Raw genomic sequence first — 14,950 nt, forward strand, 5'->3', positions numbered from 1 at the left:
ACCGACCGCCGGCCCTGCGTATGTGCGGCGGGTAGCTCAATCCCAGTAGCCGTCTGTTCGCCGATATATTGTTCTCTTCGGTGCATGGGAATAATTATAATATGCAACTAAGGCGGGCATATTATCGATGGTGGGAATTGCCTCTCACTCACGACGCTTTTGCATTGCATAATAACACGCACGGCGTTTCTTCTGCGTGTGGACTGTGGAGAAACGTTTCACTCTCCCATCCCACGCAGTTGACACCTACCTAGTCAAGTACCTAGCTAGGTGAGTAGAGTAGGTGCTGTGGAGTGGTTCCGTACCTAGATATGAACCCTACTTTAATTTTCCTCTGGATATGTGTAACCTATATCTCTGCGTAGTATTTGTCCAAATGAAGGGGGGCAGAGTTTTTCGCAAGTGAGGGGAGACAATACGGATAGATATTTAAAAAAAGAGGTTGGCAACGTCTTGCTCATGTAGGGACCAAGGAGACGAGTCGTTGCGATGGGCTAATGTGGGGCAGAGCTTATTCCCTCAAAAGCTGCCCGGAGAGCCGACTTTCGCGACCGTTTTTATGCGGAGGTTTTTTTATTTTGTTTCCATGCGGTGTTTACACACCAGATCGGGCGAGAGAGGACTTCCAGAAATGGGAATAAGGATGCCCCATCAAGGGACGACCCTTCGTAGATCTTCCCTTTCAAAGGGCAGCCTGCAGTTTTGCGTAGCCAAGCCATCATAACCATGCATCGCATAAATCGTGGTTGTGTGGAGCACAGAGCACAGGCCTTCGAGCTTGCTGCTCTGTCTTTTCCTTTTCCCTTAGAAAATAATAATAATAATAATAATAATAATAATAATAATAATAATAATAATAATAATAATAATAATAATAATTTTGGCGCAAGCTGTAGGATTCCTTTCACCCCGCTTTTGAATTTGATTGATTGACTGTAGCAGCTCACGATAACTCTGTAGCTTCTTTTTTGTTTGTTTTGTGGAGCTGTTCTTATAAAAACTTCATATTTTATATTTGCACGATCAGTGAGTGGTTGACTGGCGGAGACATCACCCTGAAGCCGTCGTTGTCACACTCGGCAACAGCTCGGCATTTCTCGACTTTTGCAAAAAAGGCGAAAGAAAACTACTTCCTTGCGGGCAGTGAGGGGAAGAGAATTCGAGCAGCAAGAGGCGAAACTCAAACAGTCTTTTTTTTCTTCTTTCTTTTCCTTCTTGTTCTCTATCTCGTCAAGTTGTCGTCCCCTGGCCGCGCTCAGACTGAGGGAAACATTAATCACTCACCGCACTGGCGAACCCAGCGTTCATCATCTGTTGATTCCAGCCCGTCGTTCTGTTCCAACCAAGCACAGCAGCAACGCGAGGCAGGGTTGCCGCCGGTCTGAAACCACAAGAAGGACCACAAAGCAACAGTGGGATCTTCCAAAGGGGCCAGGAGGGAAGCAACGAGCATCGTAGGATCGAGTACAGTACGTACGAGTCTAGGTAGCTAGCTACATATACATACATTGCATACATAGGACAGTCAGAGAAACACAGAAGTCAGAGGATTGTACAGACATACAGACAGACAGACAGCTTTGACCTTTTTGGGATCTCGGGGAGTGTACTCCTCGAAAACAGCCTGAGAGAAGGAAGGAAGGGTTGAATACAGTACAGGCAAGGAAGAGAAGGAAGGAAGGAGGTGCAACGAAGGGAAACAGCGACCACCAAAAAAAGAAGAGGAGATACATCATACATAAGATAGTAGGGACAGGCCAGGCCAACCATACAGACAACTAGACACCACCTTTCATTACCTACTACTACTACTGCTCCTGCTGCTGCTTCCAACCCATCCTATTTCTCGCCATCATCCCTCACACTCATCTCTCCACCCGCTCCCAGAAGAGGCACAATAAGAAGCTTAAGAGGAATAGGAAGAATTATACGAATAGAGCTACCAATACACCCCTACGGCAGCAGTCTTCTTTATTTTTTCCAGATTCATATTGTTGAAGTCACATCACCTGCTGCTGCAGCGCATCATTTACGATTATTTGCCCTGTAACTACATTCTATTCTTGACCAAACAGCACCATAGCTACTTAGATATCTTGGGAGGAGAAAAAAGAACCAGAAGAAGAAGAGGAGCAAATAGTTCGATTTATTGTCCACACAACTATCCAAGCGCCCGGACTCGACCAACTTCGCCTGTTCTTCCCCGCGCAACGGGCAACTTTGGATTACCCAGATTCCTCTCGTCAAATCAGATAATTCCCACCGACGCAGCCCAATTTAAGTCAGTGGCTTCGTCATATCCCCTCATCCATCAAACCATCAGCATCATCATATAACTTTGACCGAGTGTTAGGGCAGAAAGCTCACGTAAACTGAAAATATGTACGCCGATGCGGCGGTGGTGAGTTTCTCCTTGTTCTCTTTCTGGTTGGACCCCGTTCGTTGCAGGAGTCAAGCCCCCTACAGCACAAACCCCCCCAGACAACCACGCTGCTGCTGCTACCACCACGCATCCCCCCCACCTTCCCTCTCCCTCTAATATCGCACCTACTCTATCCCTAACACGGTTTCTTCTCGAACCTCTTCTTATCTCCTTTTTCTTCATCCCCCCATTTCCCTTACTCACCTACGTATCCATCCATCCATTATACATACAACCACACGCGCGCATACGCACACATATACCTACATTCCCGCGTCGCCTTGAAATCGATGCAAAAATAGCAAAACGCAAAGTGTACCCTCTGTACGGAATCAACAAGAATACCTACCCTACCCTACCCTACCCCCTCACCTATACCTCCCGCGCTGGAAACCCCCCTCCTCCTCCTCCCAAGAATCAAATTTCCACATAGCGTCCTACTAGCTTCAAATCGTCAAACTGACTTCTACTTCCACTCTCCAGTTCCCTTCTGCGAGGCTCAAGCCTGCCAGGACACGGTTAATGACCGTGGAAATCGACCAGAGTTCACTCCTCAGAGCTCAGACTGCCCCGGCCACAATGAACGGTGCTGTTCATGTTCCTATGGGAACACCATCAATTGTTTCGTCCTCTTCACTGTCGATTGCGAGCGCAGGTGGAGCTGGCACAACGTCTCCAACTATTAGCCTTTCCACACCAATCGGCAACGACTCGTTAATCAACAGGAAAGCGGACCCTTCTCAGGGGCTCTATCAAACATGTGTAGCTCTCCGGGAAAGATTGCTTCTAGTACCAGACTTTGAACGTTTCTTAGAGCCCGTTCCCGGGGCGGATACAAGGGAAGATCCAGTTAGCCAGCTGTGGAGGTGCTTCCGTATGGGTTCGAGTCTTTGCGTATTGTTCAATGCAGTCAGGCCGGTTCAATTCATCGATGAAGAACATTGCAGGCCCGACCTTGGGGCCGTATCTAAAATGAAGGCTGCAACTTACCATTTTATTCAAGGAATCAAGAAGGAGCTCGAGATTGGTGGAGATGACTCCTTTATGATTCACAACCTGTACACCGACGATACGAATGGTTTTGTCAAGGTGAGTCGATTTTTCCGTGGAGACACAGTAATCTGGGGGAATACTCTTTAGGTTCCGCGGTCAAATTTATTCGAACGAGGCTAAATATTCTTCGCGATAAGGTGACCAGAACTGTCAGCAAAATCCTGGATGTCTTAGCACAAAAAAATCTTCTTCTCCACAAGGGCCCCAGCGACAACCGGAGTTCGTCAGAACGAAAGCCGCTGGACAATCGCGCGCGTGTTGTCCAGGAGCTGGTGGACACGGAGCGCAAGTATGTGCAAGATTTGGAAACGCTACAAGAGTACATGAAGGAACTGGAAGCGGATGAGGTTCTTGGCAAGGATCAGATCCACATTTTGTTTGCGAACTTGAACGGGCTAGTGGATTTCCAGCGGAGATTTTTGATCAGAGTAGAAACGCAAAACGACCAGCCTTTTGAGAAGCAGCAATGGGGAATGCTTTTTGTGGAATACGTAAGTTTTCTAAGCCCTTCTTCAGGTATGAACTAGTCTCTGAAACATCTGTCAACCATTAGTGCCGCGAGCCTGAAGAGCGAGTCCAACGAAGCGGAGACCCAATCGGAGGACCGGCATACCAGGAAACGTTTGCGATTTATCAGCCTTATGCTTCAAACTTCAAGAATGCTCAGGACTTAGCTATGGAAGAAAAGGCTAAGCTCGAGAGGAAGGCGCATCCTGTATACCAGCAACTCAATGCATTCCTTATCAAGCCTATTCAAAGAGTAACGAAGTATCCGCTTCTTCTGAGAGTATGTTGACCAATCGGAGAGCGTTCGGGGGAGACAAATCTGACAATTCACCACAGGACTTGATCAAGCACACCGATCCAGCTGAAGCCGAGGACCAAAAACTCCAACTAGGTCTAGAAGCCATTGAGGAAATCAATCGTAAGATTAACGAGGCCATTAGAAAGGCCGAGAATATCGAGAGCGTAAAGGATCTCGAGGGTCGAGTTGAGGACTGGAAAGGGCATAAACTTGAGCATTTTGGCGAATTATTACTACATGGGCAATTTTCGGTGATCAAAGGCGACCAGAAGGGCGATGTAGAGAGAGAGGTTTGCTATCCAAATTCCTGTGGAATGAGAATCTGTTTTTGACTAATGTTGTAGTATTATATCTATCTTTTTGAGCGTATACTGTTGTGCTGTAAAGAAGTGGGGACAGGTAAGAAGCAAAAACAAGCCATGATGGCAAGGCCGAAACCAGGAAAGAAGAAGTCCATGTTGCAACTGAAGGGTCGAATATTTATGCAGAACGTGACTGATGTCATCTCCCTTTCGCGGGGTGGTACGTGTTTGTATACCTTTTTATTACACTATTCATTTTTATTGTTATCGGAATCAATGCTGAATTTATCCGTAGGGTCGTATACATTGCAGATTTTTTGGAAAGGCGATCCGGGGGTGGAGAACTTTATCATCAAACATACAAATGAGGAAAGGTTAGATCAGTGGTGTAAGGCTCTCGAGAAGCAACGAGAAGCTTTCGCCAGAGCTGGAACACCAAGCAGTCGAGGAACCAGGACGAGTGGAGGAGCACGATCAACAGCAGCTGTAGATTTCGCTTGGATGCTTAATGTTGATACTGGAGACCAAGGACAAACTGCAGAGCTTTCAGAGGATGACGACGATGAGTTGGAAGACCCTGCAGAACCGCAGATACAGGGTTTCAACCTGCCTCGAAATACCTCTAGCGCAAGCATTCGATCTAGGTCTGCCACAAATGAGAGTGTTCAACAGCAAGCAATGCAGCAGCAGATGCAGCATCAACTGCATCAACATCAACTGCATCAACAAACACCATCAGGTGCGCTTCCTGGCACATATGCAGCGCGGCCAAATCAACAAAGGTACCCGAGTTCAGCCACAATCCCAGGTCAACCGCCACTTACTTTGGTTACCGGTGTTAGTCCTATGCTTCCAGCTTCTCATGATGCTTCGTATTTCTCGCCCGTATCAGAAACACCAATGAGCACTCGTATAAGCTCCTCGTCCAACCAATTCCCATTCCCGAGAACCTCGACGCCAGGATATGCCGAAGATAACCGACGATACACGCCGCCGAGCGGATTCACTCCTCCGAATATGTCAAGATCGACGTCAAGGGAGGGCGCTGCGATTGCTGCCAGTCAAGCTCAGTTTGCACATCATCACCAGGTACAGCAAGCGAGTAGCCGCCTACAACGACCTTCACTGCCAGGGATGGCCCCTCCGCCAGCCGGCTCGCTCCAACAGAATAGGATGCGGTCTGCGAGTAGCCCTAACATTCACCATCTTCCCAGTCAAGCACAGCTTGCCCGATCGCCAGGCGCCGCAATCCCTCCCATACCATCAGTACCTTCAAACTATGTTGCGTATAGCGGTGGTCCTGCAGTGATAAACCGTAGCCAGAATAATTCACCCACATCACCCAACTTACCTATGCAAGGAGGGCCAGGAAGAAACTCGCCGGCGATCCAAGAGAACGGCCTGAAAACTAACGGTATAAATGGAATACAACCACAAGTCAAGCTGAAGGTCAACTATGGCGATGACAAGTTTATCATCATCGTACCATCCACCATTGCATACAACCAGCTGCTGGACCGAATCGAACATAAAGTCAAGATGTGCGGTGCTACTGGTGTAGAAGTACCTATAAACCCCATCAGGATAAGATATCAGGATGAAGATGGTGACTTCATCTCGATGAACTCGGACGACGACGTGCAGATGGCGTTTGATGTGTCGGGCGATCCTGGGAAGGATGGCAGCGCAGGGATAACCGGTGTTGTCACTCTTTACGTGTCGGCTTAAACCGATACGAAAATTTTCTTTTTTTACATATTCGGAAAGAATTTTTTTGCGGGGTTTTGCTTGTGCATTCTTGGCGATTGATGGGTGGGTGTGGCGTTACGAATCTTTCTTTTTTTTTCAAACCATTTTCCTTTGTTGTTATTCCCCATGTGCTCGAGTTTTCACTCACCTCTTTCTTTTAAATGTTTACATCTTTGGAAAAATATTGGGGGTTCAATTGTGAGTGTTGTATCATCTTTCGTTATTTGGCAAGATTTTGTCAACAACCAATATCAATGGGTTAGGATGATAGTGCAAAAAGTGATAGTTTTAAGGGGAAGCAGGAAGACGACAACATAACGAATTGACTCAGCGTGGATCTTGGTACAGTTGCATTTCTTCTGGTTTCTTCTCCCATACCTTCCTTTTTCTTTTCTTTTTTTTCTTCTCTCTCTCTTTTTTCTTTTTTTCTCAGCCAGGTTGAATTCAAAGGATTATTTTTCTCGATTCAGCGGAAGCAAGTTTGTTTAATTGAAAATTCTTTATTTTTTCTTTTTTTATCTGCGACTTTTACAGCTTTCTTTTGTTTTCTGTTTTCTTTTCTTATCTTTTACCTCTTTGTGTTAGAGTTGGGGTGGGGTCCGCGAGGACTTGTTTCGTGATTTTTGTAGGATTGATTTAAGTGCCAGAAGCGCCATGTCAGAGATCAAAAAATAGGAGTACATATCCCAGGATTCCCGAAGTAAAAAGTTCCCTATGAAGGGCTAGTATGTAGTGACTAAATTTTCGCCTGTCCAGTAGCCGTTTATATGAAAGCCACGTGCGCAAGAACGCTGAACCCTAAACAAATCCAAGCCTACGGAATATACCAGTACTCCTATAGAATGTCGTGAAGTTGAACAGCTCACAAACCTACTCTAATGTTTGCCTTAGTTTTTATATGTACTTCCCCTGAGATTTGCTTTTTGCTTACTTTTTTCTAGCGTGTAGGATTCTCAATGGATGGTGATCACGAAATGCAGGGGTTTGCTTTTGCTCTTTATTAGCATTAGGGCCTTTTTGTAGGTACTCTACATACTCTACTTTAGCCCGCAGCCATGTAATGCAGCCCAACCCGCTGACTGCAGATGTGGGGCGTTGTGGTTAATTGGTTGGTTAGTGGGGGCAAAGTACCTGGTGAAGATGAAAGGATTGAGGTGTAAGGGAGTAGGGAACAGGTTGATAATCATCCATTATCATTCACTCACATCCACCCATTCAACCACTCGTGACAATGTGTACCTGAAAATCAGGCCGGTGCTTCTTTGGTATGATAGGGCCAGTGTCAACCAATTGAGTACGGTACCGTCAAAGCATATTTCCAGGTATCATGCCCCTCCAATAAAGTACTTGCGGGCTGTACGCTCTGTTGGTTGATTGCGGGTGATTGACTTCTGCAGTTGGGTTTGGTATGTGTGTATGAGGGGATCCGCGGTGCTCAGGCATTATCAGTGCCATTGGGGTTTTGATCATGGGTGTTGGTGGTATGATGAGCGATTATGCACTCTCCTTGAATACTGTTTCTTGACATTCGCGTGGAATGAGAGGTGAAGCAAAGGCGTTTTCGCGCGTTATCCTATCAGATAAGGGTCTTCATGTCGGAGGATTCGCGATCTATCTTTGTCTATCATGTGAGTTGAAGAGTGTATTGTCCTCGAGTAGTTAAAAGTTCTTTCCTTATTGTGAGAGTGGGGATATATTCAGGGGGATTAATTAATTCGCGTCTTTGGTGGAGGCGTCAACAGTGGTTCCTCACATTTGTTTTTTGTGTGACGGGACAAGTTAGGTCAATGATTGAGTGGATGCCTGTCACTCTAAAAGAGGGGTTGGTGTGTTGTGCAGATATGCATTGCGTCATGATTCCCGTAATCCTCAAAACCAAGCTTTTGAGGCTCCCCATCGTAATAATGTGGGGTGCATAGTGTAGCAGACACATAAGAAACCGATTTCCCACTGGAAGCTTGGCCCCAAGAACTTACTTTCCTATCATTAGTAGTTACTTTGTCAATCACTCAAATATCGAATACTACTCCTGCATATATCTCTAACCTAAAATGTCTGCAATTGAAACTGGTATGGACGCATGCATACAAAGCCTACCTCTGACCAGAAGGAAATACACTCTAACCAAGAAACAGAGCGGCAGTCTACACCTCATCAGAGGTTCAGAGAGAGCCAAAAGGGCGCAGGACACAAGCATCCTGGATTAGACCCGAGTCGATCTTCTACGTAAGTTGCAGATCTCATGAGCTTAACCGACCCTGCTTAACCTATAAAAACGATTGACCAATTGATAGTGGTGTTGTTTGGACTACGGAGCGAGCTTACGAACACGGCTTCCTCGAAAATCCTCAGGAATGGAGTAACCTCGGCCAGGGAGCTCCCGAAGTTGAAGATGATATTCCACATGCGTTTCACAAGCCCACAAACATTGATATTTCAGTCTCTTCTCGTGAATATGGTCCCACCGCCGGGATTACTCCTCTCCGGGAGGCGGTAGCAAACCTTTACAACGCTCAATTCAGAGCTAATAAGCCTTCAAAGTATACATGGGAGAACGTGTGTATCGTTCCGGGAGGGCGTGCAGGACTACTGCGCATTTCTGCGGTATTGGGAAACGCTTATCTAAGCTTCTTCATCCCGGATTATACGGCGTATAATGAGATGCTTGGTCTATTCAAGAACTTTGCGGCTATTCCGTCGCCGCTAGATGAATCGGATGGGTATAGAATCCATCCGGAAAAAATTAGGGAAGAGGTGAAGCGAGGTGTTAGCGTGATTCTTACTAGTAATCCGAGGAACCCTACAGGCCATATGCTCAAGGGAGAAGAGTTGAAGGAAGTGTTGGATATTTGTAGAGAGAGATGCACATTGATCATGGACGAGTTTTATAGCGGGTATCTCTCCTTTCGAAATAGACATGAATTCATCTCTAGGTTATGAGGCTTACTAGATTTGATTCTGCAGATACAATTATGCCGATAATTGTGATGGTACCACTATCAGTTCTGCGTCCTATGTTGAAGGTCTGAACCACATCCGCTTTATGGCAACTTTTTTATTGATTATCATAGATGTGGATGATGATAACGTCCTCATTATCGACGGCATGACCAAGCGCTTTCGTCTTCCCGGATGGCGCATTGCTTGGGTCGTCGGTCCCAAGGAATTCATCAAAGCAGTTGGTTCCTGTGGTTCTTACCTTGATGGCGGTGCCAACGTGCCATTTCAACTTGCATCAATACCGATGTTAGAGCCGAACTTTGTTGTTAAGGAGATGGCAGCATTACAACAGCATTTCAAAGGTAAATTGGATTTTGTTATCCAGAGATTGACGTCGATGGGTTTCAAGTTCCCAGTAAGTGAACAATTAATACAACTGGAAAGATGAGGAACTTTTCTAATATCACTGTGGACAAGTAGAATTTACCAGACTCAACGTTCTATGCAAGCAAACCGCTCCTATAGATTAAATCGATAGATACTAATTTTCTTGTCGCAATCACAGATCTGGCTCGATCTCACTCATCTCCCAGAGAAAATCCGTACTGGCCTTGGCTTTTTTGAAGAATGTTTGAAAGAAAGGGTAATTGTGGTACCGGGCATTTTCTTTGACCTTAATCCAAGCAGCCGGAGGGATTTGTTTGACAGCCCATGCCATCACTTTGTCAGACTAAGTTATGGGCCAAAATGGGATCGTTTAATAATGGGTTTAGATGGGATCGAAAGAGTTCTAAGGAAGTAAGTTTCCCTTGGGCATCGGATCCGTTACTTCTCTAACAAAGTACAGACATGGCGCAATTGAATGATATATCTCCGAGCGGTTATGAAATCTTTATAGCAGAGCGCGGTCTGTATTCGTTCAATGGACCGATCTATATAAATCTAAGAGTCATTGACGCGAAACTCACCGTCTCTCACTCGAATGCTTACTGTGCCTGTGGTGTTACTGCAGAATACATAATTTGGCACACGATCTAATGTTCAAACAGTTAGACCCGGTATATACATGTATCTTCCCAAAACTCATTCGGTAGGATATGTCTAACAAAAAAAAATTGCTTCAACGCCTGATTGATCCAAGTAACGTGAAGATATGCTTTTCACTGGATCTTTCACAATACATGTATTCTGTATAAAGATTATTCATCGCATTTAATCCATCAGCATAGGCTTCAACAATAAGCAACAACCATATACTAAATGTAGTGATAATATCCCCAGCGCTCATGATAGTGGTTGATTGCCAGACATTAGATACCGCTGACCAGTCCACAGCTCTACATGTAAAGTAGATACTATCATATATATGCATAGCGACTGTGATTTCTTTACCGGAGGTGTAGAACTTAGATTACAAAGATTCCGTAGAATTGGAAGAAAGCACATTTCCACTGGGGATACAATCAACATCCCCAGGTTTTACGGTAAATAAAACTGCATGTATCCTCAGTGACCCTAATAGTGTGCCGAGCCTCGGAGGCTGTTGAATCAAGACAGTTTTTTTTTTTTTTTTTTTTTTTTTTTTGCACCTGGCACTAGGCACGCTAGCACGCGAGTCGCCGGCACATCACGCGTGAACCACTTAACGCGTCTAAACGCGTCTTCCTGATATCAGTAGTTTGGGGGGCTCACTTTTTCCCGAACATAAAACCCCACCATAACCCTCAAACATCCATCAAACATCCCCCGCTCATCAACAACATTAACCATCTGACGGCTTCATCAACTGAACTCTGAAACCCCTCAATCTGTAATTATGGCACCGAGTAGTTCAAATACAAAGGCCACGGCGCCCAGAAAATCCACCAAGATGAAGGACACTTTACCAACGTCTGTAAGAGTTACTAAGGTTTCAAAGATCCCAAAAAACAAAGCGAAGTCAACGGCAAGTGGACTTCCTCCGAGCATTACCCGAAAAACGACTCAAAAAGTGGTGAAATCATCAAAACTACTTCATGATGTAATCAACGGGAACGACCCCATTGATCGACTAACTGATGATTGTCTGGATGCTTTCTTCTCACTCACCCCAGTAGTAGACCTGATTAAGATGAGAAGTGTGAGTAGACTGTGGAGGGATTCCATAGACTGGCGTTTGGGCAATTTTTACTTTCAGAGGAAATATTTTCCTGAGTTTGCTGCAACTGAACCTGCTCGAAGAGCCACTATCCCTACTCTGTCTAATAGAGATGAATTATCAAGAATGTTTAGGAGAAATGGTTTGTCCACCAATCCATTACCTGCGTTTTTCTTTTTCTTTTTCTCTTTTTTTTTTTGTAGCGAGAAAAAATACTTACGACTGAAAACGTTCTCTAGTCTATCTCGACACGATGAGAACTAAGTCTATTGCAACTTCCGTCAGAAGGTTTACAAAGATTTTCTACCATAATATGTGGTATTATCGATCCTGGGCGATTTGCGGTGACTATTTTGTTTGGATGGGAGAAGACCGTATTGCTCCCCACTTCTTGTGTTTTCAAGCGTCGTCTTTCGGGAGTATCTTAGCTGAAAGTCAGTAGATCTTAATATCCAACGTATCTTCAATGTGGGGGACGATGATATACAACCTATACGAAGCTATCGATTACGAGAGAAATACTTCACTTCTTCGACTTCTTCGACTTCTTCGAATACACAAGAGGCAATACGGCCTGAAAGCTGCGGTATTGGGAGTGAAGGAGAGCCTCTTCTTGCATTAATGGTGTATCAAAGGTCCACTGATAATTACCCCGCATGGAAGCTAGGTGGAAAGTACGTACACATCCATGAAGAAGAATTAATGATCCTCCGCCCCTCTCTAACTATAACAACAGGGTAGTTGTCGTCAATGTGGTTACTGGGAAACGCTTGTGGTCTCACGAAACACCACGAGATGCATCACAGATTTATACTATTCCCACCCTGCGGCAGTACGTCTTGAATGCTAATATCTTCGTATGGTCATACAAAACACTGCACCCCGAGGTCTCATCGCTTGAGATAAGGGATATTCGGACTGGAGAAATATTACTGCAAGTTGATGGGCTTGCGCCAATAGTGCATAGAGGAGGCCCGGAAAACCGCACCTGCAATTCCCATGCTGGTATTTGGGCCCATCCGCGTCGAAATTTAATATTCTGCATACTTGGACAACAAACCCCAAAGCGTATGGGAATTATCTGTGCAGACACAGGCAATTGGGTAGCCATAGCTGAGCTGCCCGTGACACAATTGAGAGAATGCCCCACTTGTCATAGCCCCGCCAGCAGATTCAACACTAATATCCTTCCTCATGGGCCATTTCGAGTCAACTCATTATTCGGATGCGTGATGTTTGAGGAATCGGCTCCAAAAGATCCCGATGCTCTTGAAAACTTTTACATCCGCGAATATAATTTTGTGCCGTTTTGTAGCCGGTACCCTTGCCCAATACCGGAACATGCGCCAATTTATACTTTCAAACTTCCGTCTCAAGAAGAGCTTCAGACGAAGGATATTAAAGACATCTTGGGAGCCCCAAGTCTTTTACTTGAAAAAATTGAGGTTTTCAATATTGATCACTTCTTCCAAATCGAGCACGAAACAGAAATGAACGAGCTTATGCCATTTGGTTTCGGAAGAAGGCCTTATGTAACTATCAACCCAACAACCAAAGCGGTATGCAGAATAGCATTTGATCATGATAACGAAGTAAATCTTCTCCACGTTAACCTGAAGCTGGAGCCCGGAATGGACGTTTTGACTGAGCATAAATCAACGTTTTACTCGCCACAATCAACTACTATGAAAAAGCTTGTAACGAGGCCTCAAAGATATCTCCAATACGTGAAAGGGGAGAAATGGGTCAAGTGTAGGTTTGCGAATATGAAGGTCGAAGCATTGAACAACAAATACCACGTTTATTCAAGCAAAAAAGCTATTATCCTATTGATGTATGAGCCCAAATGGTAGTGGAACTCTATCCACCGCTCAATCTCAGTATTGGTCTTCTCATCACCCTCACCCACCACGTGTTTTTTTTTATAAATCACGTGTTTCACTCCTTTGTTACCTAAGAAACCCTCCCAGGCTCTGTATCAATTCTATACATATATCTATTATTCTCTCCTGCTCTCTTCCTTCCCTCTATTTTAATACCTCACGATCCCTAATCCCTCTTCTACCAATTTTCCAACCTCAACACCACATTTACTTACCACCGCCGTTGCCGTCATGAGCACACTAAAACCGATCACTCCGTCAGCCAGATTTGAAGAGTGGGCACTCATAGACCTCGAGGCCCAGAAATACTTCTCGAGAGGACCCATCAAACCAAAGTTTAAGGCGGAACAAGACGACGAAAAAATACTCAAGCCTCAAAGCCTCTTCATGTTGGTGCTAGAATATCTCAAGAAGGCGCTGCGCACAGTTTGAATGCTATCAGCTAGTAGTAGGGTTTGAAGGGAAGCACCTGCAAGACAAGCCCTTCTGTATTCTCACATATTCACGACAGAATACAGGGTGCGGATTTCAGACGCCGTTTATTTCCTATCTCATATTAGTTCTCCGTTGTGTAGTTTCATTTGCGCCTGTGTCGTTAACAATCTATTTTTCGCAATGCCTTTTTCTTCTTTTACTTTTTACTTTTTCCCTTTCTCACTTTAGATCGAAGGTGGTTGTGGAATGGGAAAAATAAAACTTTGCAAACTTGGGGAGTCGCTGGTACCATGGTGTTCTGTTGCAAGCTAGAAGTTACAGCGGGAGGTCAATAACTAGTGGCCTTGGCAAAATGTGCACCCGACCACCCCCGTGCGACGATATTCTAGATTCTCTTTATTCAGTTGTTTTTACAAAAGCCTCTAAATACTAAGCTCCTAGCTAAGTATGTATTGTGTAGTTTAACCACTAAAACTGGCCTAAGGATAAGAAATGCCCAGGCTTTTGGTTCCGTGGAATACTCGTTCTTTGTTCATCGTATTGGCTGACAGAACTACATATCGCATGTCTCACTTGTCAATAGAGTGCCTAATAGGAAAAAAAAGGCTTCAATGAGGCGGTTCGATCGGTCGATCGGGTATGGATACTATTCTTTGAGCGGTATGTAGTATGTTCATAGATTATCACTCAGATGGTATAGTATCTCCTATTGAGCATTCGGGGCATGGGTTTAAAGTAAAAGATACTAGATTCAATATAGAATATGGTGTCGTCTTACACAAGCTCATGTTAGTGTCATTAGCTAGCTACATAGCTGGAGTAGAGCTAAGGTAATGTGGGCTAGGTGTCGTGATGCCAAGAACTGCGGAAATGATTGACGTAGAAGACATCTGGCGCTAGAACCACATTTTTGCAAGAAGAGATTCGGGCCCTGTCATTGCATTGACTAGCTGCTGGACCTTGGGATAGTTAGGTCACCTGGCCGATGTTCACAGGATATCACTCGCCCCCTACTACGGTTTATGTAACCTCCCCGCCGCAATCACGCGTCACGAAAGACCTGCTTTAAAATAAACGCCAGGAAAGCGGTTCAAGAGAAGTAAATGTAGAGATGTAAACCGGATATATACATAGTGATACCGACCCGAAGCCGAAGGGAATTATATGAAAACAGCAAAAAACAGCAAATACAGCAAAACCGTAACCACAAACTGCAAACCGCAA

At 44.9% G+C, this 14,950-nt stretch overlaps 3 protein-coding genes across 3 annotated transcripts; all 3 read left to right on the plus strand.

The window, feature by feature from the left end:
- Positions 1 to 2,380: 2,380 nt before the first annotated feature.
- On the plus strand, positions 2,381 to 6,310 carry LAJ45_06439 (uncharacterized protein; the record flags this gene model as incomplete). The annotated part of the gene is made up of 8 exons (XM_046116003.1): positions 2,381 to 2,401; positions 2,906 to 3,511; positions 3,613 to 3,966; positions 4,029 to 4,262; positions 4,319 to 4,570; positions 4,625 to 4,808; positions 4,878 to 5,364; positions 5,425 to 6,310. 8 exons carry the CDS (start codon positions 2,381 to 2,383, stop codon positions 6,308 to 6,310), a joined length of 3,024 nt encoding a protein of 1,007 aa, XP_045970664.1.
- A 2,072-nt stretch (positions 6,311 to 8,382) lies between these two features.
- Positions 8,383 to 10,137, plus strand: LAJ45_06440 (uncharacterized protein; the record flags this gene model as incomplete). Its single annotated transcript, XM_046116004.1, has 8 exons — positions 8,383 to 8,401; positions 8,467 to 8,557; positions 8,626 to 9,225; positions 9,296 to 9,354; positions 9,403 to 9,686; positions 9,752 to 9,775; positions 9,837 to 10,069; positions 10,119 to 10,137. The coding sequence occupies 8 exons, from the start codon at positions 8,383 to 8,385 to the stop codon at positions 10,135 to 10,137; spliced, it is 1,329 nt and encodes a 442-aa protein (XP_045970665.1).
- Positions 10,138 to 11,661: 1,524 nt separating this feature from the next.
- LAJ45_06441 (uncharacterized protein) lies at positions 11,662 to 13,261 on the plus strand (the record flags this gene model as incomplete). The annotated part of the gene is made up of 3 exons (XM_046116005.1): positions 11,662 to 11,782; positions 11,851 to 12,082; positions 12,145 to 13,261. The coding sequence occupies 3 exons, from the start codon at positions 11,662 to 11,664 to the stop codon at positions 13,259 to 13,261; spliced, it is 1,470 nt and encodes a 489-aa protein (XP_045970666.1).
- Positions 13,262 to 14,950: the final 1,689 nt, after the last annotated feature.

Source organism: Morchella importuna (assembly GCF_003444635.1).
Source record: "Morchella importuna strain M04M26 chromosome Unknown Morimp01GS019, whole genome shotgun sequence".
NCBI lineage: Eukaryota > Fungi > Ascomycota > Pezizomycetes > Pezizales > Morchellaceae > Morchella > Morchella importuna.